A 24635-nucleotide genomic window follows, 5' to 3' on the forward strand; every position below is an offset into this window, starting at 1 on the left:
ATATGTACAAGGTATTTCCGGTTTAATTTAAAATACGAATTTAGGATCTTAAAATAAAAATTTTCATCTGGAAGTTTATTACTCGCAAACACTCTATTTAAAAAATATTGACTTTTTAAGTCACATAATTATAGGAATAATAAATAATGATACATCTCGCTTGATTTTGTGAAATGCCCGTTAATGATATTCAATCATTAAAACGGAGGATAATACAAGCGTGCGAAGAAATTACAGACGCACACAATGTCAATCAGCCACTCCTCTCGTCGATAAGTACAATGCTTGTCTCAGCTGGAGCTATCATTTTGAGCAAACATTTAATAATTACATTTTCATTATTGTAAAGGGGATAAATCTAGATTATTTGACATTATTTAGTCTTAAACTGAAAAAAAATTATTAAATTTTAATAAATATTTGTATGAATATAGTACTAAACATTTATTAAACGTAAAAAATCTCTTAAGCAAAGCGTTTGCGAGCAAACTTCCAGAGGAAAATTTGGTTTGAGATCCTATAATGTTTATATTTTAAGTTCGGCGGCTTAATCCGGGAATATCCTGTATGATATTATACAGCCGGCGGCTGTGATAAAGAAACCATTGCTAAGAGAGATATCGCGAAAGACCGGCTTTTAAACTGGCGTGGCGTACGTGCGAAAGCCGAAAGGAGGTGTGTGCGATATCGAGGGATTAAGACGGACGATCCTCCGGGTGATTCATCCGAGTCTGCGGTTTGGTCGCTCCGACGGCTGTATAGGACGACCGTTGCAACGTTGTCGCAATCAGCGATTCTCATGCGATGAAACGCGAAACTCGTTACGCGGGACAATTTCCGTGCCGATCTCGCACGGAACAACGAGGCGGATCGACACTTTTTTGGATGCGAAAAAAAGAGAAACGATCGGTCTCGCCGCTCGATTGCAGCGTCAACGTTGGACCCGAACGGTTGGAGGGAGAGTCGAGATACCTCGGTCGGTTGTGGCCTTCGACCGATCTTTTTGAGAACGAGGTTCGCCGCTGCCAGACCGGTCGGATACGCCGGTGTGCGTGGAGAAAATAATCACCACCGATATTTCGTTCGGCCTCGCGCGGTGCACCGACATCCAATAACGATCTCACTCGTGTCGGTTCTTCGAACCTCACTATTGTAATTTAGTAGCTTCCCTTTACATTTTTCTATAAATAATAAGATATTTCTTTCTGCGAATGTAATATCGGAAAAGAAAAAAGCCGCTCGGAAATTATAATGTTACAAACTCAGTTAAGAAAAGTATCTCTTGAAGGGCAATCAACGTTAATTAAGCTACAGTGATTGACAAGCTTAGAGTTGATCAATTTTAATAACTCTTTAATAATCGGGAATAATTCTTTAATAAGTATAATTAAATAAATGAATTCCTATATTCGGTCAAAGCAGATCTTAGTGCTTAATTTCTGTGAATTTGTATATACCTATATACATATCTGATTCTACAAACTGTGCGCCGAAATATTTTGGTCTTGAAATCATGATTAAAACTGGAGTAGTAATATCACTTATTAAATTGATAAGCAATTTGATAATTTTTTTAATGCTAAGCATCTTTATAAGAATATTAATAATTACATGTTAATAAAAAATCTTAAATCTGCAAATAATTTTATTGCAAAAATATTGTCTCAGCCAAGTTAATCTTTAATAAGTCTGTTTAAAACGTGCTTAATCCATGTTTTAAATTTCTTTTATAATACTTTTTAAAGCATGTATGAAACATTAAAGACATGTTTAAAAAAATAATGTTTTGTTCTTAAAAAAACAAAAAAACATCTTTTGCCAATCCTGTTTAATATATAATCAGGATGAGAGCAGAGAGAGAGGAAAGGGGTTGAAATGTCTCAGAAGGTGTCGTTAACAGATCGAGTATAGCACGATAATGAGGCGAAGGACCTGGTGTAACCCAAATTTCACCTTTCGTGCGATGTCTTGTGAATGGATACCCCTTTCCTCCCACTTGGAGTCCCTCCCTCCTCCTTATTCTCTCCCATTCCTTCGGAGCCTCGTTCTCCAACGAATCCTTTCGAGACGAAGAAACGCTCCAAGCGTTTCGCTTCAGTAACCGCGGTCTTGGTTCAGCTCCTCCCGGATTCCTTTGTTTAATGCCTTATTGCGATCTTTTAACGCCGTTGCACTGTTGCCATGCGCCACGCCGAGAGGAGCCCGAGCTACACCGCGTCTGTTCTCGAAGTTTCAGATAGCCGAAATTAAACGGAATCGGTTTCGTTAACCATTTATTACCTCAGAAAGTTATAAACCGGACGGTAATCCGTTGATAAAAGTGAAGCCCCGAAATTTGGATTTAGTACAAGTCCCCGATTAGGACTATTGACAACTTTGAATTGCGACTGACATTAAAGTAATTCTTATAATTTATATCCAAATGAATGTTTTCACTTAGTGAATTAGTTCAATTAAAGAATCAAAAAATAGAAAAAATTTTTATATAGCATTTGAAAATAATTTTGTTGAATCAAATCAATTACCAAAATAATTATATAGAATACTCAAGTTAGGTTGTTAAAATATTAACATTTTTTTGCAGCATTAATTATTATGCTTGAGTTTTTTATATATAATTACTTTGATGATTTAACAAAACTATTTTCAGATGTTTATTTAACTAAATTTTTAGACATACTTCAGCAAAATTTTTCTTTCGGTCGTGATAAAATTTTGCAACATGTAAAAATATAATAATAATACAAGTAAAGTTTTTACAATTAAAATGGAATTTCCAGAATTATTTTACGATATGCCAAATTGGTAGTAAATTAATAAGAATATTTTTTATTTCTACTGTTCTATAGATAATAAAATTAGAACGATTTCGTGGCGTCGATCATGTAAATATAAGTTGCAGTTATTCGATTTTCAAAATTTTTTTGTTTTAAACGTTAAAATCAATAATCAATATTCTATATAAAATATTTTATATAAAATATTCTAAAAATAATCTATATAAAATTGACATTCCGGGACATTTATCATATAAATTAAATAATATAACTACTGTAATGTAATAAACTCGTCTATGTCTGGCAAGATACCCTATGACTTCGTCGAGACAAATTGCACAAGATTATGTCCCGGTATATAAGCAGATGCGACTCACGTACTGACGGCTATGCTGTCATTGTAGATTTAAGCGCTATGCGCCCCCGTGTGATTCAGAACGTTATTTAAAATAAGGAGCGGACTATGTGTCGGAGCTGTATGTGCAGTCGTGTCAACGATGCGTCAGAGCGTGACGGAATCTCCGACGTATTTCTTCGGGATGCTGCGTGACCATCGCTGTCCGCTCGCTTGTCAGCCACCAAGGCTTTTCTTCTTTCTCCGCAATTTCCAAAAAATGTCATTGAAGACAATTTTAAACGCGTCGTACGACACGTACAAATTATCGACGCAAAGATAAGAAACCGTCTGTCTGAGAACCGTGGCCTCCTTCTTGAAGTTTCCTCTTTTAAAAATATTTGTAAAAAATATTATATATATTTTTAATATTTCTGAAATACTTAATCACAATTTTGTTATTCCAAAAATATTTTTTAATTTAAGAAACTCTTGGATTTAAAAAACATATAGATTTCTATTACCTACATTATTCTTCTTTCATGTTAATATAAATTTAAATAATACGTTTTCAATGTAATAATTTAAATAATAATTTAATATTATATCGTTTCATATTTGATCTTAAGAAAAAAAATTTACTTGCAGACGTCAATGGCCTTCTTTGACAAATTTCTGGATTCGCCAATGCATGCGCGTTATTCGCACGAACCCACTTTCCCGAATTAACAATTATGGGAACGTGAGATGGATAGAGAAGATCCTTTATGCTACGCACGTTGCGTTCCCTGAGTTCTCTCCTCCCAAGTTTTCACCGTGTAGTATAGGTATTGGCCTTTACGTTTCTGAGATCCGCGTAAAGCGAGAAGGGATCGGCACATTCCACCGATTATCACATATATCGCGTTGTCACATAATTCCCAACTATTTATTAATTGAGAAATCAAGACGTATATGTGATACGTGCATTGGTCTATTGATTGATGAATAGTTGAAGATTCGAATGAATTGGGGATTTGAGTCGGATAAATCAACTTAAGTCGTTAATCTACTATTCATGATCATCTGAGCGATTCTATATAAACATTAAGGGCATACAATTTATGTTTCATGATTAAGTACTTAAGCCATTTATCTATCGATTCTTGTAATTTCAAAACCCATTTTATCACTCTTAAGAATGAATTTACAATCATGAATAGAATAAGAACGCGCGCGTGATATTTAATTTTAATTATAATAATCTAATTAAATTAAATTGTTCTCTTCTCTCTCTCTCTTTCGCTCTCTCTCTCTCTCTCTCTCTCTCTCTCTCTCTCTCTCTCTCTCTCTCGACAATCGAAATAACAATAGTTGTTTTCAATCGATTGCGAATAAAAGACTTTTCAATTAAATTGGATAAAATGATAATTGTACTTTGTTTAAATTTAATTCAATTTAATTTAATTTAAACACACAAGATACAAATGTCCAAATCTACTACAGCAAAATTCATGAAAAGCCTCTCATTCTCAATCGTTTACGATTGAAAAAAGCTATTGTTGCTCCGATCATTGAAGAGGAAAAAATAGATCACTTTCTGAATCGTGTTAAAAAATTTTTTTTTTCGCTGTAGTGAAAATAAACGCACATGGAAAAAAAATAGATTGGATGGGTTCAGCAAAGCTAGCTTGCTGGACGAATTCAACACGTGTAATTAAGAAGATTTGATGGCTCAATAAAGAAATTATGTATCTGTAAGCAATTATCAGTATATTAATTAAGATAATTTTTTGGTATAGTGAAAATTATTACTGTAATAAGTTTTCTTTACAGCAGCAAAAATACGCGCCACCTCAGCTAGCATGTTTTGTTAAAAATTTTGATCCATTGAATTAATTTTCATAGAAAGTTATCTTTGCTATATTAAAACAAATTTGCTACGTTATTACAACAAATATAATTATTGATAATCGCTAATTTTACTCAACGTTATGCTACTGTGACATAGAAAACTGTCTGTCCGCATATTACGGCTATATTTGCTGAATTGGTGAAATTTTTATGTTTTCAAATCTTTTTCTTCCATGCAGTATTCCGACCTAGTGCAATGCGGTCTCTATAGAAATTGTGGTGGGATCCGGCATTTACGTAATTTTCGAATTCCTTGTGCGAAAAGCGCGAAAGAAAGATTACGTCGGCGCGGAGGATGGCGACGATAATCGCGCACTTCCTAACGGGGAGGCATATTTTCGCGGACGCAGCGGACGGTACGGTAGTTTCGCGAGAGGGGAGAGATTTCCGGACTCCTTTCGATGAGTGTGCACGGTGCCAACGTACCGTTGCTGGGAAAACGTCTGTCGCGCAACGACAATGCCGAGCCGCGTCGATCGCTCGATTACTTTAAGTTCTCTCTCTTTCTTTTTGCTTTGCTCTCACAATCAGAAGACAGAGTCGAATTGCATCGCCTTTATGCGCGCATTTAGTCGCGATTGTTCGCGATTTCTATGCGCATCACGCGTACGGATGCAATCGCATGATGTCGATGCCCGTGATCGATGGGACTAATTTCGAAGCGATATCGGACGCGACTCGGTGCCTTCTAGAAGATAATCGGCTTCGTGATTAAATAAGCGAGCTGACTGAGCAAGCAAGACATAATTTCCCGATGATAAAAGTTATTATAACGTTTTTAAAAAAATGGCGAATAAAATAAATTCGTTTAGTAATGTTTCAATTGTTTCCCAATTAAATTTTAATGTTTAATTTGATAGAAATAAAAGTTAATAACTATTATCACAATTTCTACATAATTACAATTTCTTAAATTAATAACTATGAACTTTATAAGAATATTTGCTATTTAGTAGTGTTTTCAGGAGTGATAAAATAGGCTCTTAAAATGCAGGAATCGATAAAATAATAGCTTATAATTAGTTTTAATTATTGATTATAAATTATCCACTCTTATAAATATCTTTTATTCTCGAAGAATTGTTTCAAATTATCATGAATAATAGATTAACTATTTAAGTTAATTTGTCTGACATGAATTTCTAATTTATCTGGATTTTCAATTATTCATTAACCGACAAAATTAATACAATAATTTCTTAATGATAATTTTACATTGATTTTTACTACTCAACAGCTTTTTCAAAAACTTCTACTGTTTTCTAATATATTGGTTTTCTTTCTAGATAGACCAGATTTTTTAAGAATAGTAGTGAGACTTTTTTCCTTCCCTGTCTACCATTCTTTATCGTTATTCGCGCTTGACAGTCAATTGATTGCGGATAATCCGCGACTTACCGGGGTGAATTTGTACGAAGGCAACCGATCGGACTCCTAATATTCTCCTCTCGAGGTCTTCCTCCTTAGAGGCACTATGAATCACTGTGAATCACTGAGTCACCAACTGAGAGACGCGAGACGCGAGGTCGCGGCGAAAAATCAATCGAAGGGAAAATGTCCCGAGGAAAAGGCGACGGGAGAGAGACGGCCGACCGTGCAGACGGATGACGAGCGAGTGAGAGAATGATCGGAGGAGCCGCCAAGCTTGTGCCAATCGGCCTGCTTGCTCGAGAACGCAGGAAAGGGCGAGCACCAAGTTCGCGTTACATTCGACAGATCTTCCTTCAACACCAGTAAGACAAAAAAGAAACAAGACGTAGCAGTCGAGAAGAAGACGTCTACAGCGTCTTCGAGACAGTGCCTTGTATTAAGGCGAGGAAGATGATTCAATTACGAGTTCATACCGCAAAAGAAATACGGATTCCGGGAAAGATTTATCGACTTTATTGCTTCCGTCCGGCTGAAGATTGCTGTTACTAGGAAAAATATTGTTTGCAATAAGTGTCAAATATCAAGTCCACGTGAGATATCGTATCTGTCAACTATCTCAAATGTACCGAGTATCTCGAACGTATTTCATTTTTTACTGCACAAGTCTTCGACTGATTACGAGTAGACTTTTCTTTCTCGAGAATGTTTAGACTTTAGATACTATTCATTCGTAATTCACGCAGATGATATCGATATTTTTGTTAAAATAAAAACTCAAAATTAAATAAAGAATCATAAAGAAAGTTTATCTATAAAGCATATATCTGGAAACACATACATTAAATATCTACACGGAAAAGGTTTTGTTGAAATAGCAGATGAATGAGAAATTGCTACAATTTTGTGAAAACGCACAAAGCTGGCACAAGCTGTTTTTTATTTTTATCATTTCCGGAGAGAATAATAAAATAAAACATTTAAGATTTAAAATAAAAGTAATAAAATAATAAATACTCAGATTTTAAAAATAAAATAAAGTGTTCAGATTTATACGTTTAAAAGTGCACATCAGCAACTCTATGACAATACGGTCATCAGTTGTATAAATATATTTTAACGATAATAATCGTTACGGAAAGAATAATTTTGTTGAAATATCTAAAAATTTAGAGGGATACAGATCTGAAAATAACTTTTGTTTGAACCATCAAAACAATTATGTAAAACACACAAACTGGTTGCTAGAATGCTAAATTTTTTGCATTCCTCGTCATGTTTGAGATTCCTACGTATTTTGATGGTCCAAGCAAAATTATTTCCGGATATTTCTGTATCCAGTTAAATATTTTACATTTCAGCAAAATCATTCTTTACGTGTACAATTATATTATCGTTATTATTATTAAAATACTTTTACACAATTGGTACTTCACTTTTAAATACACTTAAATCTAAATACTTTATTTTATTACTTCTTGTTTTAAATTTGAAAGTTTTATTTTATTTTTATTATTCCCTCTCTGGGGAAATAATAAAAATAAAAAAACAGCTTATGTCAGCTGCGTTTTCATGAAATTGTGGCAATTTCTCATTCACCTGCTGCTTCAGCTGTTCCTATCTCTTCCCGCTTTCCCATCTCTCATTGTAAAAAAAGTAGCTCAGCTTACGCAAGAAAAGAATCGATCGTCGCACAGTATGTATAAACAGTGAAACTCTCAAAGTCATATTTCCTCGGTGTATCGCACATTATCTTATGTTAATGATTCTTTGTACACTGAAAAAAGAGTCTGTCGTTATAACAGCTATTACCAAATGTTGAGAAATAATACCAATCAATATTCGATTAATATAATCAAAAATAATTCTACTTTCCTAAATATTTAGTAAGTATTACCAAATGTAATAATGTAACTTATATAACCAACCTTTAAGTAATATTTACTAAATATTTAGAGAAAATAAAAATTATTTTTTATTACATTAATCGAAAATTTGATTGGTATTATTTCACCCAATATTTGGTAGCTATTACCAGATTCCTTTTTCAATGAATTTCGCGCAAAAGCATCAGGAAGGTCAACCGATCGGCAGGAGAGCGCATCACGCAAAACGCTATACGCAAATTTTATGTCACGTCCGTTCCGGAAATCGAGGAAACAGAGCATAGCAAGTAAATGCCATGAATATAAAGAGAGAAAGAGAAAGAAAGAAGAAGAGAAAGAGAGAGACTGGATTACAAAGAGATTCGTCTTTTCTAGCACAAATTCCCCGACGAAACGACATCGTTTCCCCTACTTTCTCAAGTATCGCAGTATCGCTGGAGCGCTACGAGCGATATGGCAATGGAAACGATTCGACTTGGATTTCCTGCAAGAGCATGCTTATCGCTTAAAGTACGTCGTATCGATCAATGTACGTTGAATACGTACGCGCGGTGTGCTTATCCAGCGGTGATGTTCAATGGATTTTCTCCTCGTTATTGCTCGGTAAGAAATTTCTTTCACAATTTTCTAAGAACCGTGAAAAGTTATCGCAAAAAAGATCACAATTTCTTAAGTTACATAAATTATAAAAATAATTAGTTGCGCTTTAAAAATCTTCGTTTTAAACATTTTTAGCACTCCAAAGATTGATTAAAAATTAATTGAAAATTAAGCCTGTGGCGTTTCAATGCTTTTAAAGAATCTTCAACTCTCACTTAACAACATCTTCTTTCGATTGATCACATTAAAATTGAATAACCAGGTATGTGCTTGAATAAATAATATTCGCGAACGCGACAGAAAGAAAAAGAAAAAAAAATGTATAATAGAGGATATACAATGGCTGCCAAAAATTTCTGGCAATATATAATTTTACGAAAATTTTTGTCAATTTATTTTTTAATTTATATTATAAATAAAATTCTTGTTACAATCAATTTAAAAATACTAATATTTTAAATACTGGAATATATTAAAAGCACACAGGCTTAATTATCGATTAATTTTTAAGCGATTTTTTAAGTGATAAAAACGTTCAAAAGACGAAGAACATTCTCAAAATATATTAAAAATATTTGTATAATAGATCTTTATTAAAAATTACACAGGTTTACAAGATTTTTATCACAAAAGAAGCAAGAGGTTTATCTGAAGGAATTCGGTGCGCTGAATTCAAATCTGGCCTCAGAATGGCGCTATCACGTCAGGATTTTGAGATATTCTAACCTAAAAGTGCAAAAATGGCTGTTTTAGGGCATTATTGGAGTTTCCTCCTAGTTGCAGAGAATTTTATCGACAAAAACTAAACAAAGTACCGTAAAGTACGAGTCTTGCTCTTCAATTTCCATTTTGGAACGTCCAAACAGGATTTTTTTTCACCAAGATAAAACCGAGTAAAAACTTAAATCTGCTGTATCTCGGTGAAAAAAAATCCTATTTGGACGTTTCAAAATGGAAATTAAAAGGCAAAATTCGTATTTTACGGTACTTTGTTTAGTTTTTGTCGGTAAAATTCTCTGCAACTAGGAGGAAACTCCAATAATGCCCTAAAACAGTCATTTTTGCACTTATCTCAAAATCCTGACGTGATAGCGCCATTCTGAGGTCAGATTTGGATTCAGCGCACCAAATTCCTTCGGAAATCAATATAAAGTTTCATGTGATATTAAATACCCTTTAATTTGTAGACCTGTGTTATTTGTCCAAACGATACAATAAAATTACTTGGCTGAAAGCTTTTGACAGCCATTGTACATATTAATTTACTGTCAAATTTTGTCAAACAACGTTAGCGGTTTAAAAATTTTTAGCGAACTCAATCATTTATATTACACTAAACTAGTGCATACTAAAAGTTGCTATACGAGGGGCACTACTTATATTTTGAGCCTTGGCAACACTGAGTGTTGTCAGGTGCCATCTGACGTTTCCACTAGAAAGTTTGACATTTTTGACCATAACCTTCTTCAGAACGTTTTTTTATTTGAGCGCGATTTGTATTGTTTACAGTCACTTGAAAATTGTGTCTCAGCGAAAAAATGGAATTAACTCGTGAAAATTTTCGTGCAATGATTTATTACGACTTTCGACGTGGATTATCAAGACAGGAGTGCATCGATCAACTTACTTCCACTTTTGGCGATAAAGCCCCATCCTTTGCCACTGTGAAACGCTGGTATAACGAATTTAATCGTGGTCGCCGTTCGCTCACCGACGAAAGTCGTGAAGGTCGTCCAAAATCAGTTGTTGTGTCAGAAAACATTGATGCTGTGCAAAAACTAATAATGCAAGATCGTCATGTGACATACTGTGAGATTGAGACAACCTTAGGCATTAGTTCCACCAGCATATATAAAATATTGCATGATCATTTAGCCGTGAAAAAGGTTTGTTCTCGTTGGATCTCACATAATCTGACAAAATCTCAAAAAGATGCTCGTGTCGATTGGTGCAAACAAGTGGTTCGAACGCATGCAAAAGTGTTTAGATCATAAAGGAGAATATTTTAAAAAACAATAAAGTCATTTTCAATGACAAATTACTGTTTTTTTATTATTAGGCTCAAAATATAAATAGTGCCCCTCGTACATAAAATTAGCAAAGTTAAATATAAATAAAAACATATAAATATTTTTAATGATTAAATACTCAATAATGATATTGTCATTATTCGTTATTTAATAGAATGTACATGTATTATTTTATTGTTAAAGTTGATATTATGTCATTGTATTTAGATACTTTAGATACAAAGCAGCCTTTGTAATACTAATCCTAAAGTGTAGTGCGAATCATTTGATTAATTACTGAATCAAGTGAAATTACGTTGTACTCACAGGGATTCTGCAGCACCTGTCGGTAGACGCGGAGCGCCGCGGTTCTCTGATCGACGTAGTCCCACAATCCGTCACAGGCGATTATGAGAAAATCCTCGGTGCCGTCCAGAGGTACGCATCGAACCTCGGGCTCGCCGCTGATGTACGGTTTATACGGGACATCGCCTGGAAAAAAAAAACGAAAGAGCGCTGTTAGAAGGCACGCGCTCGCGGAGGTTTATACGTATACTAGGCGCGAACGCGAAAAGCGGAAAGGAATGTTCAGCTCCGAAAGTATGCGATTAAGATTGAAGCGAAGGCAACTGTTACGGTTTACCCATTGGTAAAGCCCGTAATTCAGATATTTTACACGTGAAAAACACGCCACGCGGCGCGCAATTAAGTATAATTAACTGTTTAATGAATAGCGCGGATAATTTAAATAACGACGCCACTGCAACAACGCCGCGCTTCCGGTTATTATAAATCTATACGCCGCTTTTTCTTCCATACTATCCTCTCGAAACCGCGCCGGAGCTTGGTGTATACGTACACGAGAAAATATATTTGCATCACGCAATCGAATTATCTCACTCCTCATAATACAAATTAATTTTTATAATTTCGTAATGAATCCTCCGAAGCTTTTATATTTAGGACCTGTTGCGTTAACGTTATTGCGTTAATTAATTTCAGTTAATTAAATTCTTTATGCTAACGATGGCGAGTCATTAAGCCAGGCTCATTTAATTCGCTCATACAATCGCTTGATACAATCGGATTTTATACATTGTAATTTGATGAGGACTAGGGTAACATAAATGCTCATGTAAATAAAAAATGTCGCAATAAAAATCTTTTATAGATCGTGCATCTTGGTTTCTGGAACACGTCGGGAGATTAACGCGCCGATAAACGTTCGATAGATCGTGGCTCGCGAGCCCTACGCATCATAGAGACAGGTAGGAATGAGAGAAACAGTCTTTTAATTATTCCGAACATGCGGTTGTGCGAGCCACAGTCGGTAGAGCGTAACTGCACGTAGTATTGTGTCAGCAGACGAACGGAACTAACAGGATACCCAACACGCAGCTAGAATTTTTCTTTCCTCTCTTTCCTTCCTCACCATTACAGGTCGTGCCTTGAGCCATAGTTGGGCACGGGCTCACCCGGCCACCCGTTCCTTACTTGGCTACATTGCATATCGGCGGATCCAGAAATTTGTCATTGCGCGCCGCAAGCGAAATTTCTTTTTTTTTTTTTTTTAAGATCAAATACTTAGATAAAGTATTATAAGTTATTATTTAAATTATTATTTAAATTATTACATTGAACACGTATTATTTAAATGTATAATTGATCATAAAACATTTTATTTAAAATTATATTAACATAAAAGAAGACTAATATAATGGAATATATGTTTTTTATATTTAGGAGTTTCTTAAATTAAATTTTTTTATTTAATTTAATAATTTAAGAATTATTAAAAATATTATATAACATTTTGCTAGTAACTTTAAAAAAGGAAACTCCAAGGGAGGAGTCCTTCATGGCCTCCATGATCTCTTCGTGGATCCGCCAGTGACATTTCAAACGACCCTGAGTTTGTTTTGGTTCGAAATTCTGCGACGGATTATTTGCCACCAAAATACCGAAAGCTCGATGTCGAATGATTTTAATTCTTCAACGAGAAAACTTGCGCCGATTACGTCAATCCGAAAGTAGTATTTCCAACAAAAATGGATTACTTCCGTCTGCTGTGGTAATTCGAATCCGTCGAAAATAATGTCGATCTCAAGATTAGTTGCGAATCACGTTTTCAACTACGTGCGTAGAATAGAGAATTCACAGACCATGAAAAGCGAAAAAGCAATTTCCTTACACCTAGGAAAATGAAGATAAATAACATTTCCGTATGAAGCGCTCGATGCAACCGTGATTTAACATATTTTTACAAAAATGAGGCATTAATTTCAAATTCGAGAAGATTAGTTTTAGATTTTATGTTTACTCAGTTGATACTAACTAAAAATAATATAATATCAATATTATAATTTTGCATTCACACGAAACGATTTTGAAGTATCTAAAAATTTAACTAGATATAGATCAGAAAATAATTTTGTTAGACTATCAAAATTGTTATGCAGGACGTTCAAATTGATTGCTAGAATGCCAAAACATTTCGCAACATTGTTCATCATGCTTGAATTTCCTATATAATTACTTTAATGGTCCAACAATATCATTTTCAGATTTGTATCTACCTAAACTTTTAGATATTTCAATAAAATCGCTCTTTCCGTGCAACGATATAAATGTAATGTAACACATACATAGTGTTACATAACAGTGATATTGTTGAGTGCTAAATTGTAACATTGATGTTACGTTTAGTAATGTTGACTGAATTGATTTTTAGAAAAATTAATTAGAAGTGGTGAAACCAATTCGTATGCAATCTTACGAAGAAAATTTTATCGATAAAATTTTTATAAATTCTACAAGAATTCTATTCTTATACGAAATTCCGAGACTCCGAAACTGATACTGGTTTCTTATGTGCGACTTCGCGTTTCATATGTGTAGAATTCTGAGCGATGCATCGTTTACTACACTGTATCACGATCGACCACGCTGTCTCCATCTATACTTTCATATCGTACCATATCTTTTTCATCGCGGTGAAGGTCGACTGATAAATTCGATAGTAGAGTTTTATCGAAAAATAATCTAATCCCTTTAAAAAAAAGCGACTTCAAACTAACTCAAATAACTTAATCGCTGATTAATTTAGTCAGCAAAACTATGAGAGTTCTAGCTATAATTCTAAGTTCATCTAAATTTTTTCTCATATTGAACAACAAAAAATTTATAATAATTAATAAAACTGTCTTCTATTAATTAACAAAGTACCGTAGGAATTACTTGACGAGTTAAGCGTCAATTAAGTTAATCAAAGTTTAATCCAAGTCATCCTTATCCTAGCAGAACCTAAAGTCATCATAACAAAAGGAGGTAAAAATAATTCCAAAATGATTATTAAAACGATTATTATTATTTTACAATCCGATTACTTTAAGATTCAATTTAACATCAAAATGATGTTACAGTGACTTAATATTCTACTTGAGTATGTCTATTTCTATGTCGATTGACTTCAATCTCAGTTCAATTTAATCTTTATTTTTTTCTAGTTTAAAAATTAGAAAAAGATAGAGTAAATTAAGCCAAGAAAGTTAATCTAATTGATAAAAACAGATATTAGACATTTTTGGTGTTTAATTATATCTAACAGTGATTAATTATCTAAGCAGTGATACGCAACTTTCAGCCTATCTATGAATCTTTTGCGGTGCCGACTTGCAACCGAAAATATAAAATCATATTTTCTATTCTATGCAAATGAAATAAATTCACATTATGCGAAAGATTTTATTTATTTTTGAAAATGGTCTTCTGAAAATGATCCTTAAAAAAGATTGCGAATCTCTCAGATTTAATGCTTTGAATATTTTGTCGCATAACGAAATTAGAAATGCGAAAGTTTTTTATTTTCAATAATTTTTGATACCTTTGTGAATAAAAACGTACATATTACAACCACTTACCAATGGCTCGGGATATGCTGAGGAATCCGTTTACTCGCAAAACACCCATACACTGGACGATGACTCCTCCCATATTGCGAATCCGTTCGCACTCATCCTGAAAGGAAAAGATCGTGATATATAAATAGAGCGCATCGTACCTGGCTTGGATAGATTTTGCACATGGCAATGTCAATAAAAGCGAGTCGTGCATAACATTCTCGTGATAACATATAGATGTCAAACGTGTCGATATTTCGATACTCTCGCTTGGATTACCTTTCGGATTCACATTTCACGCGTCTCGATTGTTCACAATTATACAAAGCATTCCGAATGTCGATGACAACATAAAATTACTGGTTTAAAGATAAAATCTTCTTTCTTTCACGGAACGCAGACCGACAGTGACAGAAGATTGCTGAGTTTTCAAAATTACGAAGAATATTTAGACTCGCTGGTGACGCCTGTAGATATCTGCTATCTCAAAAGCAGCAAAACCGCGCGCCAGTTGGCCGAGCTCGGATACCGCTGCACCAGCGAAACTTTGAACGAGCAGAGCTTTTATCGTCGCTTACGAATCGTGAGAGATCTACTATTTCCCGTTCACCGGCATTACGAACTCACTTCGGAATTCGTGTCACCAGTCGGTACGTTAATGAAGGAACTTGCTCTGCGCGAGCGAACCAACAGATTAAGGACTTTGTCGACCATCATATTCGTCCGACGCTTCATAACAAAATTACAGTTCGAAGAATCAGCCTATATTGATTTTTACGAACGGCTCAAGTCGGAAGATTGGCTACCGTATTACCGAGGGGAGAAAAAATTGTTGCCACTCAAGCGAGATCTCGCATACTATCACTGGAGAATGGGGAAGACGTGTTTAAACGAGACCCGTAATTACGTACCGATTATAGATCCCAAACGTGGACTGTTGTTTAAAAATATTCACGACAGACAGGTGATTACGGTCGATCCGACTGCCGCGTCACCCGGTGTACAGACGACGCGAGTTCGGATACACTGCCCGTTTTATGAACATGTAATATTGTACGATCACGTGATTCGAAGTAAAATTACATATGACAATTAGAGATGTCAATATCATTCAACATTATTACATTATTGAATTTTTAATCATAAAATTAATCTCCATAGTGGTTTTTTTCTTCCAAGGAAAAGGGTATAGTAGCGGAAGATTTAATAAAAGTTAAAAATATAGTCTCAAATATAGTTTTAAAAAATTATTAAACTGGTGAACTATCGATTTAATCACGGGCTAAATTAGTTCCGTATCAAGAATTATTAACATTTGGCTATAAATACGAATTGGAGTTCATCACAAGATTGAGATATTTTGAAAATTAAAACACCTGGATACGTGATTTAAACATAGGAACATTCCGTCAAAAATAAGATTATTTTTATTTCGAATTCTATTCTATTCAAAGAAATAGGAAATTCAGGTTACTTACTTCTCTCGTTGGTCGATGAGGATTGACCAATTGTTTCACGTTGCCGTATGTCACCAGCGAAGCCATGGAGTCGCCAACCCAAGCAATGTACAATTTCTTATTTATCAGCAACGCGCAAACCGCAGTGGTTCCACCATTTAATTTCTATAACGAAATGACGAATCAATAAAGTTATCGGTGACGAATTATGCAAAATAAAATATAACATTTCACGTAAGAAACATTTACCTGCGCATTCGATTTTGCTATGAATTGTATATCAGTCGCCAGGAAGGCATCGCGCAATGCACGTTCCGGATCTGTAGGATAGTGCACGCTCTCGACCAAATATTGATGCAAATGTGTTGCGCAATACGCCGCGGCGTCTTGTCCACCGTGGCCATCGAATACAGCATAGTAATCCACGATAGTGTCATCCTGCAAAGTACAAATTAACGTATCAGCTTATATACAGGGTGTTTCCAAATTAAATGGCAAAACTTCGGGAGCGTGTAGAGGAGTAAAAAACTAAGAAAAAAAGTCCTATAGACATATGCTTCTTTTTGCTTTGTTTCGCAGGAAATCACGAAAAAAGAAAAAAATATATTTAATTTATTATTTTAATTATTTTATTTATAAACTTTTTAATGAAGATTTTAACTCTTCGGTTTGGCACTCTTCTGTTTGGAAATCGTCGTGCATATTCTCGCACCGCCTTTAAAGCATTACCGTTGCAGAAACCGTATACAAAAACCATATCAGCATATTCACTATTAGAATACGTACGCGGCATATTGCAAAAGACAAAATTCATCTACTGTTAAAGGCTTTCAAAGAGCGACTGACAAATTCATAACAGAAAGTGGAAAATGTAATCAAATATGTCGGTGCTAGATATGGCAAGAAATGTAAACATTTTTTTTCGATTTCTCTGAAACGGAGCAAAAACGAGCATATGTCTATAGGACTTTTTTTCTTAGTTTTTTACTCCTCTACACGCTCCCGAAGTTTTGCCATTTAATTTGGAAACACCCTGTATATTAATACATCAATAATGTCAATGGAACTAATTTTGAATATAATTGCCAATAAATTTTAACGCGTAAATCAATACTTATTATTTCAGCATTATATATTATATCATTAATTAAATGATTGTAAACAGTTAGCGAGATCTTCACCTGAATATTAAACATTGTATTTAAGTCGTGCAAGATCATGTGGCGGTCTTCCATTTTTCTTCTGGCATTTCTGATAGCACCCACTGTCACTTGCGGCGTTGATGAAGGCGGTGGCAAGAGGGCTAGTCTGCTGTTATCTAAATACCGCCTGCAGATTTCATTTACTTCGTTTGTGACGGCTTGCATGAGCTTCAAAGGCGCGTACGCTGCGAAAAAATTCACCAAATAATTTATATAGAATATAAATAAAGTTACTGGTAAATCAAAGATCACTGAAAATGCATTTATATTTGAAATAAGTGGTTCATGCAACGATCAAAATAACAATTTATATGGAATTATAATAAATAAATTATTATTTTAATCGTTTAGAAATTATTATTTTGATCGTTGCATGAGCCATTTATTTCAAATGTAAATGCATTTTCAAATCTTTGATTTATTAGGAGTTATTTTCACTAAAGGTGCGATTAAAGTCTCATTATGAATGCATTTGAATGACCAATCAGAAGAAAGAATTTTACTAATTCGCCAATGAAAGAACGCTTCAAAGCATTTAGAGCATTCGTTGATTGTACGTTATTCCAAATATTATGTAATAAAAATTACAATATTTGGAAATCAGAGTTGCCTACATAATTTTATAAATAAGCGATTTGTATTTCGTTTTTTTGAATATTTATTAAGTTTCTACGAAAGTATAAAAAAACTTACTCTTTTCTTGCTGCCTTAGTCCGCAGATTTCCGGCTGTTTTTTGCATGTTGATTTGATCGCTTGTATTACGAGACGTGAGATATAGGACTGTAAGCTTGGTGGACAGTATCTGAAACCAAACGATATAATATGACTTTTATCGTATTTCTTACTTCCGAAAAATATTTACAAGGCGATACCAATTTCATAAATATAAACTCTGACCAATTTTTTACTTTCTTAATAAAATAAAATATGAAGATGTTAACAGCTTCTAGCCATAGTTTTGTAACTACAGTTGTAATTTATATCGAATAAGCAATACTAAAACTTTATATATGTATGCTTTGACCAGTTGGAGTTAATTTCCTTTTTTTTTTTTAAATATGAAGATGTTAATTTTTAGTGACAGTTTTATAACAATTACAATTAATATCCCATAAGCAATTAAGTATATAAAACATTCGCAATTAAGTTTTCTAAATGAGAAAGAAAGAAAGAATATCTTTTTTTACACTTACATAATTAGGAAAATATTAAGAAAATAAAAAAGTTAATGTATACATATATCTTTATTTTTTAATAAAAAATCTATCCTCTTCAGTTGTATATTATTTACAATTTTCGCACTAAAAATAAAATAAATAGATATTCAGAATTTCTTTATAATAGAAAAAGAGAAAAAAGTCACATAGGTACATGTAAGGAAATATGTACATAAAGTGCAAAAGAAGCGAGCTTCAATATTTTGGATATCTTTCGTTTATCGTGTATCGTGTGCATAGTGTTTATCCTTTCCGTCTGGTTCATGATAACGATGGGCGGTGATAGTCTCGTAACTCTCGTGACAGTTTCAGTTAAAATAAATAAATGCGACGGCAGCGCGGAAGTAGCTTTCATTTCACGACGATTCGGTCATTTCGCGCCTTCGAAGAACTCGCGGTTCGAGAGGGTAAATTTCTTACATAATCTTAGGTACGTTTCCTGCTCGCGTGAGGTACCGTGCAACTATGCGTAACTTTTTTGCGTGTCGATTTTTTTCCACGCCGCATATTGCACGATATTCTCGTGTCTTTGAAAGAGTTCGAATATCTTTGTGCTACAGCTACAATATAAAAGTCGCGTTTATTGAGAATTACAAGAGAAAATATTTCGTAACTTTCTCGACTTTCTTCTTGTATAAAAAAAATAAACCATTGCAATAATGCCTTCATAATATATATGTATATAAGGTGTCTCAAAAATACTAACTTTAATACTTCGGTTTATTAGATTTGTAAGAGATCTTTAAGTTTACATTTATTAATGCAATAGTTAATGAACTTGCGTTTATTTTTCAAAAAACAACAAATTACAAATAAAAAATTTGTTTAAAATAAAACAAATATAATTTTAAAATGTGATGACATCGAAATTAAATAAACCATCGTTAAATAATTTTCATAGAAACCTAGTTTGAACGGTATTAAAAGATGTGAAAAATTAAAAGATTCAAAATTAACATATGTTCTTTGTTTCTTCCACATATGTCTATTATATAAATAGACCGTTCGATTTTCTTGTTCTTAATATTGCATCTGTACGTCACAATATTTGATTAGTTCTAGAAAAAGTTATAAAATAGTGCAAAATTAGTTAGATAATTACACATAATATTTAGTAAAAGAAATTTGATTTTTCAACAATACACTAAAAAATATTTAATAAATCTTAATACATATTTCTTTGAATAATACTAACAATAAGTGAACATTTACTTACAGTAAATAAATATTTACTCAAGAAAAAAATTATAGTTAAATCAAATTAATGGTTTTTGGATATATATTAAATAAAATATATTTATATCTCGTAAATATTTACTTAGAACTATTTAAATAAATATTTATAAAACTTTAGTTTTTTGTTCACAGTGTGTATAAAGAAAATCTGATTGATATGCCAAATGAGCGAGTCAGTATCGCCGAATTATCTAAAAAAAAATTCCCGTTTCTATGATTGTTTTTGTAAAGTAAAGTAATAAAAATTTTGTATCAGAAATAATTTTCATTTTAATTGCTCGCAGAAGCAAGTTTTGCCTGGAAAAGAGTCTCGAGTAAATAAATGGATATTCGAGAGGACTACCATCATAACAACGTATCTTACAGGAATTTATATATGTAAATATTAATAAAAACTGATTGAAGTTTAAATTATTGTGTTTTTTTCACTCTCCAGTAAACACAAAGTAATGGTAACATAACATCAATGCTACAATTTCATACTCAACAATGTAATGGTTATATAAAACATATTATATCTGTATATTGTTGAGTGTGAAATTATGACATGGATGTTGTTACCCTGGTAAAAAAATTGATAGAGAACGATAGGATTTCTATCAATTTGTATGGTTTTCTATAAGTTTATATCATTTTCTATCGTTGACCTCGCGATTGATCGGATATGAATCCTATCGTGTTTTATCGGATTTTATAAGATTTGTACAAGATTTCTATAAGATTTGATTCAAATTAGTGAATTTACGAACTAAATTTCGTATTCAAAACGAATTTTTTTATCGTTCTCTATCAACGTTTTTACCAGGGTAGTTTATTGTCTTATGTGCAGAAATGATGAATCATCAATTAAGCCGCAGTCAAATCTTAACGCTCATTGTGATAGAAACGATTCAGAGGCAATCAAATACGTGTTTCTCTATTTTTTCTAGATATCTCGAGTTTTTCGTTCAAAAATAAAATTGTCTTTACAGATAAAAGAGATTAGAAAATGATGTATATTTCGCGCTTCACGCGGACGAACGCAAGCGCGGTGCCATGCGAGATTTCGGTACGTCGGTGCGGAATGTCAAATGCAAACGTACGTCTACAATTTGTACACACAAACGCATGACAGTAGGGCATCATACCGCTCCTACGTGGATGATTAATTCAAACAACAAAGCGAGAGTTTGCTTACATTCGATTGAGGTACTGTAGAGTCACGCTGATGATCTCACCGACGAGCTCGTTCTCGTTGACGTCGTAAACGCTCACCTTCACCGGCAGCTGATCGTCCGGGTTCACCCTGACGACGAACTCCGCGAAGAATCGCGAATACTCGCCGAGGTAATCGCCGTCCGCCACGCAGTCCGCGGCCATTGTCGCTCCGTAAGACGCTCGTATAAACGCACGTGCCTCGGAGGAGCGACGCGCGACGCCACGCCACGGCACCGCTCCACCGCTACCGCTACGCGTCTCGTTCCGCTCCGCCTGTAGTGCGCGCCGCCGCACACGTTCGACGCGCCGAACTCGTAAGCGTAACGTACGGGATACGCGATGTACTCCTGGACACCGATCGCACCGTCGCCGCACCGATTCCGACTTACTCCGACTTTAAGGTACGCCAACCACGCGACCGATGTACGCAATATTTATATATATATATATGTATAAAGTTATATCATTCATTCAGCGGAACGTCCCGCGTCGCACACTCGCCAACCACTACGTAGTACAGATACGCGGAACATGATTCGGTTGCGACTCCGATGCGTACACGTGTGTATGCACGCACGCACCTATGTACGTGTCACACGTATGTGGAACGGAAAGAGCGGCGTAATTACGAGGAAGGACGGAGAGGGGAAAAGAGAGCGCGAGTAGAAGCAAGAGTGGAAGGGTCGCGCGCCGCGACGTTCGAAACACTGGACGTTCTACTTGCTCCGTTTGTTCGCGTCTCGCGATCCCGTGACTTTTCTTCTTCCATCGGCGCGCGAATCGACTCCTTGGCGACGTAGACCCGCTGGGAGATCGCCAAGCGACGTGTCCTCGGACGACCACGCATGTCCGACACCCGCGACCTTACCGACGCAACGATCCCGCGTCGTTCCGCTCCGGGAGATTCTGCGCCGTCGCTCGCGGCCGGTGGTTCGGTTTTCAAGGTGAAAACAAATCTCGCGCATGCGCGGCTCGCGCTTCGTTGCGTTCAAAAAACGTTGCTCCTCTCTTTCGCGGGAAATGAATAGAAAAACTGAAAGAATTAATCTACGTCGAAATATGTCTGAGAGTTCCATCCTTCCCTTGTAGAAAAATATTATTGGACTTAAAGAATACTATTGGATTGAAAAAAATGGAACGAATAGTTTGAGTACAATATTCGATTCAAATAATCTTCCAATTATTCCTAATCGCGTTTTTCATAAGTTTGATAGACTGAAAAAATATTTACTAAATCTTAATACATATTTCTTTGAATAGCATTAAATATTTACTTACAATAATGACTATTCCTGGATTAAAGACGGTAATTTCAAGGAACTAAAATGACATAACTCATATAAAAAAGAATGAATTATAAGTAATAATAAAAATAATTTTAGTTTGCAGGATGTAACACAAAGGAAATTGAATTGACAGTTTTGACAAAGAGATTTATAAATGAGTGGAACCAATAGATCCATCGTTGGCTCTGGAGAAGCTCGATGAAATCAAGGAAGGTAAATCACCGTGAATCACGCATAGTTTGGCGCAAACGTGAGGTATCTAATCTTATATGCCACGATCGCATATTTATTCACAGACTGCAAAACTTTACATATGTATTATTGTACACACTTTAAATAATACATGTATGGACTTTAAATAATAAATACATGTATAAGCTACGTTCAATCTTAAGATAACATAAGAAATCTGTTGTTACAATATAGTACATCTCGTGTCGAGAGGAGATACCTCTACGCCCTGCTTCATCTCTTTGCTTCGTATATGCAGATACGAGTTCTCAAACTTCTTTTGCATCCATTCGGGTAGAGGAGTGCTCCAGTTTTCTGGCGGTTTCTCCCTCTTCTCCCAGACGTTGTTCTGATAATGTGCATGCAATCGGTTATATCGGCGTTGCTTCTCACTCTTGATCAGCGCATCCTGCAAAGATTTCGTTCCAGTATTATTTTACTTCACCGAGAGAAAAATTTTTGGTATTTGTAACTATAATTATATGTTACTATAAATAAGATTATTACTGCTATAATGTTAATAATAATAACATGTATAGTTCTATCAACAAATATATATAGTTGGCCACGGAAAACTATGATTAGCATTGTAGACTGTAGCGGGTTTTAAATTCACCTGTAGTGGAATTCTGTAACTCGTTATGCAATCGTTATGTGCTCATAACGACAGCCGCGCAGATATTTTATATGGTAAAAAAACTGTGCAACTGTCATTATGAACTCGTAACGACTGCATAACGAATTACAGAATTCCACTACTGGGTTGGATTAATGCTTTGTTATTGATTGACATTATATACTCTACCAATAATAGAGCTTGTGTAGTGTCATTAATCCAACCCAAATCAATTCAAAACCTGCTACAGTTGAAAACGCTAGCATGATTATAATTACTATTATCATAAAAATTGTTGCAATTGTTATAATGTAACTATATAATTTATAGTCATTTTTTAAGACAATCATTTTCGAGCCAAATGACTATAAATTGTAGTTAAATTATAACAACTGCAATTTTTACAATAATAAGTATAATAGTAATAAGTATAATAGTAATTTTTGGTTTCCACTATATATATTTGTAGAAGTATAAAAAAAATGATTACTAACATTATAGAGGTAATAATCATAATTATACTAACATGTGATTAAATTATTTATAAATTATATATACAAATACCAAAAGTTTTTCTCTTAGTGTCCACCATACATTCAGACGTATTATTGTTAAAACGTTTATGGCAACCTGCATACATATGTCTCTTCCGCTACCCATTGATAGCAATTGTGATAATCGGTCTTCCATTGGTTGCAGTCGACTGTTTCGCCGAATATGAAGTATTGATGGAAACGAGCCTTTATACTGCTACAATCGTCATACTCATCTTTGTACACCATACACGGTCTAATCTAAAGGAAATATACAAATATAAATTACATATAAATTGAATGTCCAATGGAGAATGATATGAATACAAGTGTAATCGCATACCATCCACTCATAATCGCGGAGTGGCGTTTTATCTTCTTTTTTTGATTCGCTCATATTCGCTAAAATATATCAATATCTTTTAGATCACACATAAAATTAGAGTTGTCTATTTACTCGCCGGACACGTGTTTAACATACAGCACAATGGCTGCGTTCAGCAGAACGGTTGTTTTGCAACTGTTGGAAGTTTCCTTCGCGCTAATTGGATCATACTTTTAGATCTAGAAGAATGGTCCTATCTCAGCAGACAATCATAAAACGGTTGCAAAACTGTTGAGTCTGCTGAACGCAGCCAATGTACCATGACTGATAAATACTAAAAGCAATATTAGGTTAGATTAGGTTAGACACGCATGATACATTCGGAACGAAACCGTTCGCTCGGTACGAATACGTAGAATATTAAATTCCCTAAATGTGCAAGCAGAGTGACAATTGCGAAAATAAAAAAAATACAAGTGTATTCGAGTCGAAGACGCTGAAGTTGGTTGAACTGCTGACAGTGGCTGACAGCTGAAGTTGGTCGCGATAGAAAGTAGTGATGCGACAT

The 24635-nt window shown here is 34.5% G+C and overlaps 2 protein-coding genes across 2 annotated transcripts in view; both read right to left on the minus strand.

Annotated features, from left to right (window-relative positions):
• The window catches only part of LOC108726563 (serine-rich adhesin for platelets), a 74888-nt gene extending 53420 nt beyond the window's left edge, over nucleotides 1-21468 (minus strand). The window contains 7 exon segments of the mRNA XM_018454216.1: nucleotides 11195-11359; nucleotides 14788-14884; nucleotides 16245-16388; nucleotides 16473-16661; nucleotides 17405-17610; nucleotides 18119-18228; nucleotides 21057-21468. Of these exon segments, the coding sequence (XP_018309718.1) occupies nucleotides 11195-11359; nucleotides 14788-14884; nucleotides 16245-16388; nucleotides 16473-16661; nucleotides 17405-17610; nucleotides 18119-18228; nucleotides 21057-21238 (1093 nt within the window). The 5' untranslated portion in view covers nucleotides 21239-21468.
• Nucleotides 21469-22597: 1129 nt separating this feature from the next.
• On the minus strand, nucleotides 22598-24291 carry LOC108726561 (UPF0545 protein C22orf39 homolog). Its single transcript, XM_018454214.1, has 3 exons — nucleotides 24086-24291; nucleotides 23848-24003; nucleotides 22598-23002 (listed from the first exon to the last, which is right to left on the minus strand). Exons 1-3 carry the CDS (start codon nucleotides 24137-24139, stop codon nucleotides 22778-22780), a joined length of 435 nt encoding a protein of 144 aa, XP_018309716.1. The 5' UTR covers nucleotides 24140-24291; the 3' UTR covers nucleotides 22598-22777.
• Nucleotides 24292-24635: the final 344 nt, after the last annotated feature.

Source organism: Mycetomoellerius zeteki, unplaced genomic scaffold, assembly GCF_001594055.1.
Source record: "Mycetomoellerius zeteki isolate Tzet28-1 unplaced genomic scaffold, Tzet1.0 scaffold427, whole genome shotgun sequence".
NCBI lineage: Eukaryota > Metazoa > Arthropoda > Insecta > Hymenoptera > Formicidae > Mycetomoellerius > Mycetomoellerius zeteki.

Bases quoted from the DNA above. Each gene is read 5' to 3' on its own strand.
- LOC108726561 (XM_018454214.1), bottom strand. From the start codon at position 24,139: ATGAGCGAATCAAAAAAAGAAGATAAAACGCCACTCCGCGATTATGAG. The intron at 24,004-24,085 runs GTATGCGATTAC...TATTTCCTTTAG, and splicing joins TCCGCGATTATGAGTGGATG to ATTAGACCGTGTATGGTGTA. The intron at 23,003-23,847 runs GTATGCAGGTTG...AAATCTTTGCAG, and splicing joins GGGTAGCGGAAGAGACATAT to GATGCGCTGATCAAGAGTGA.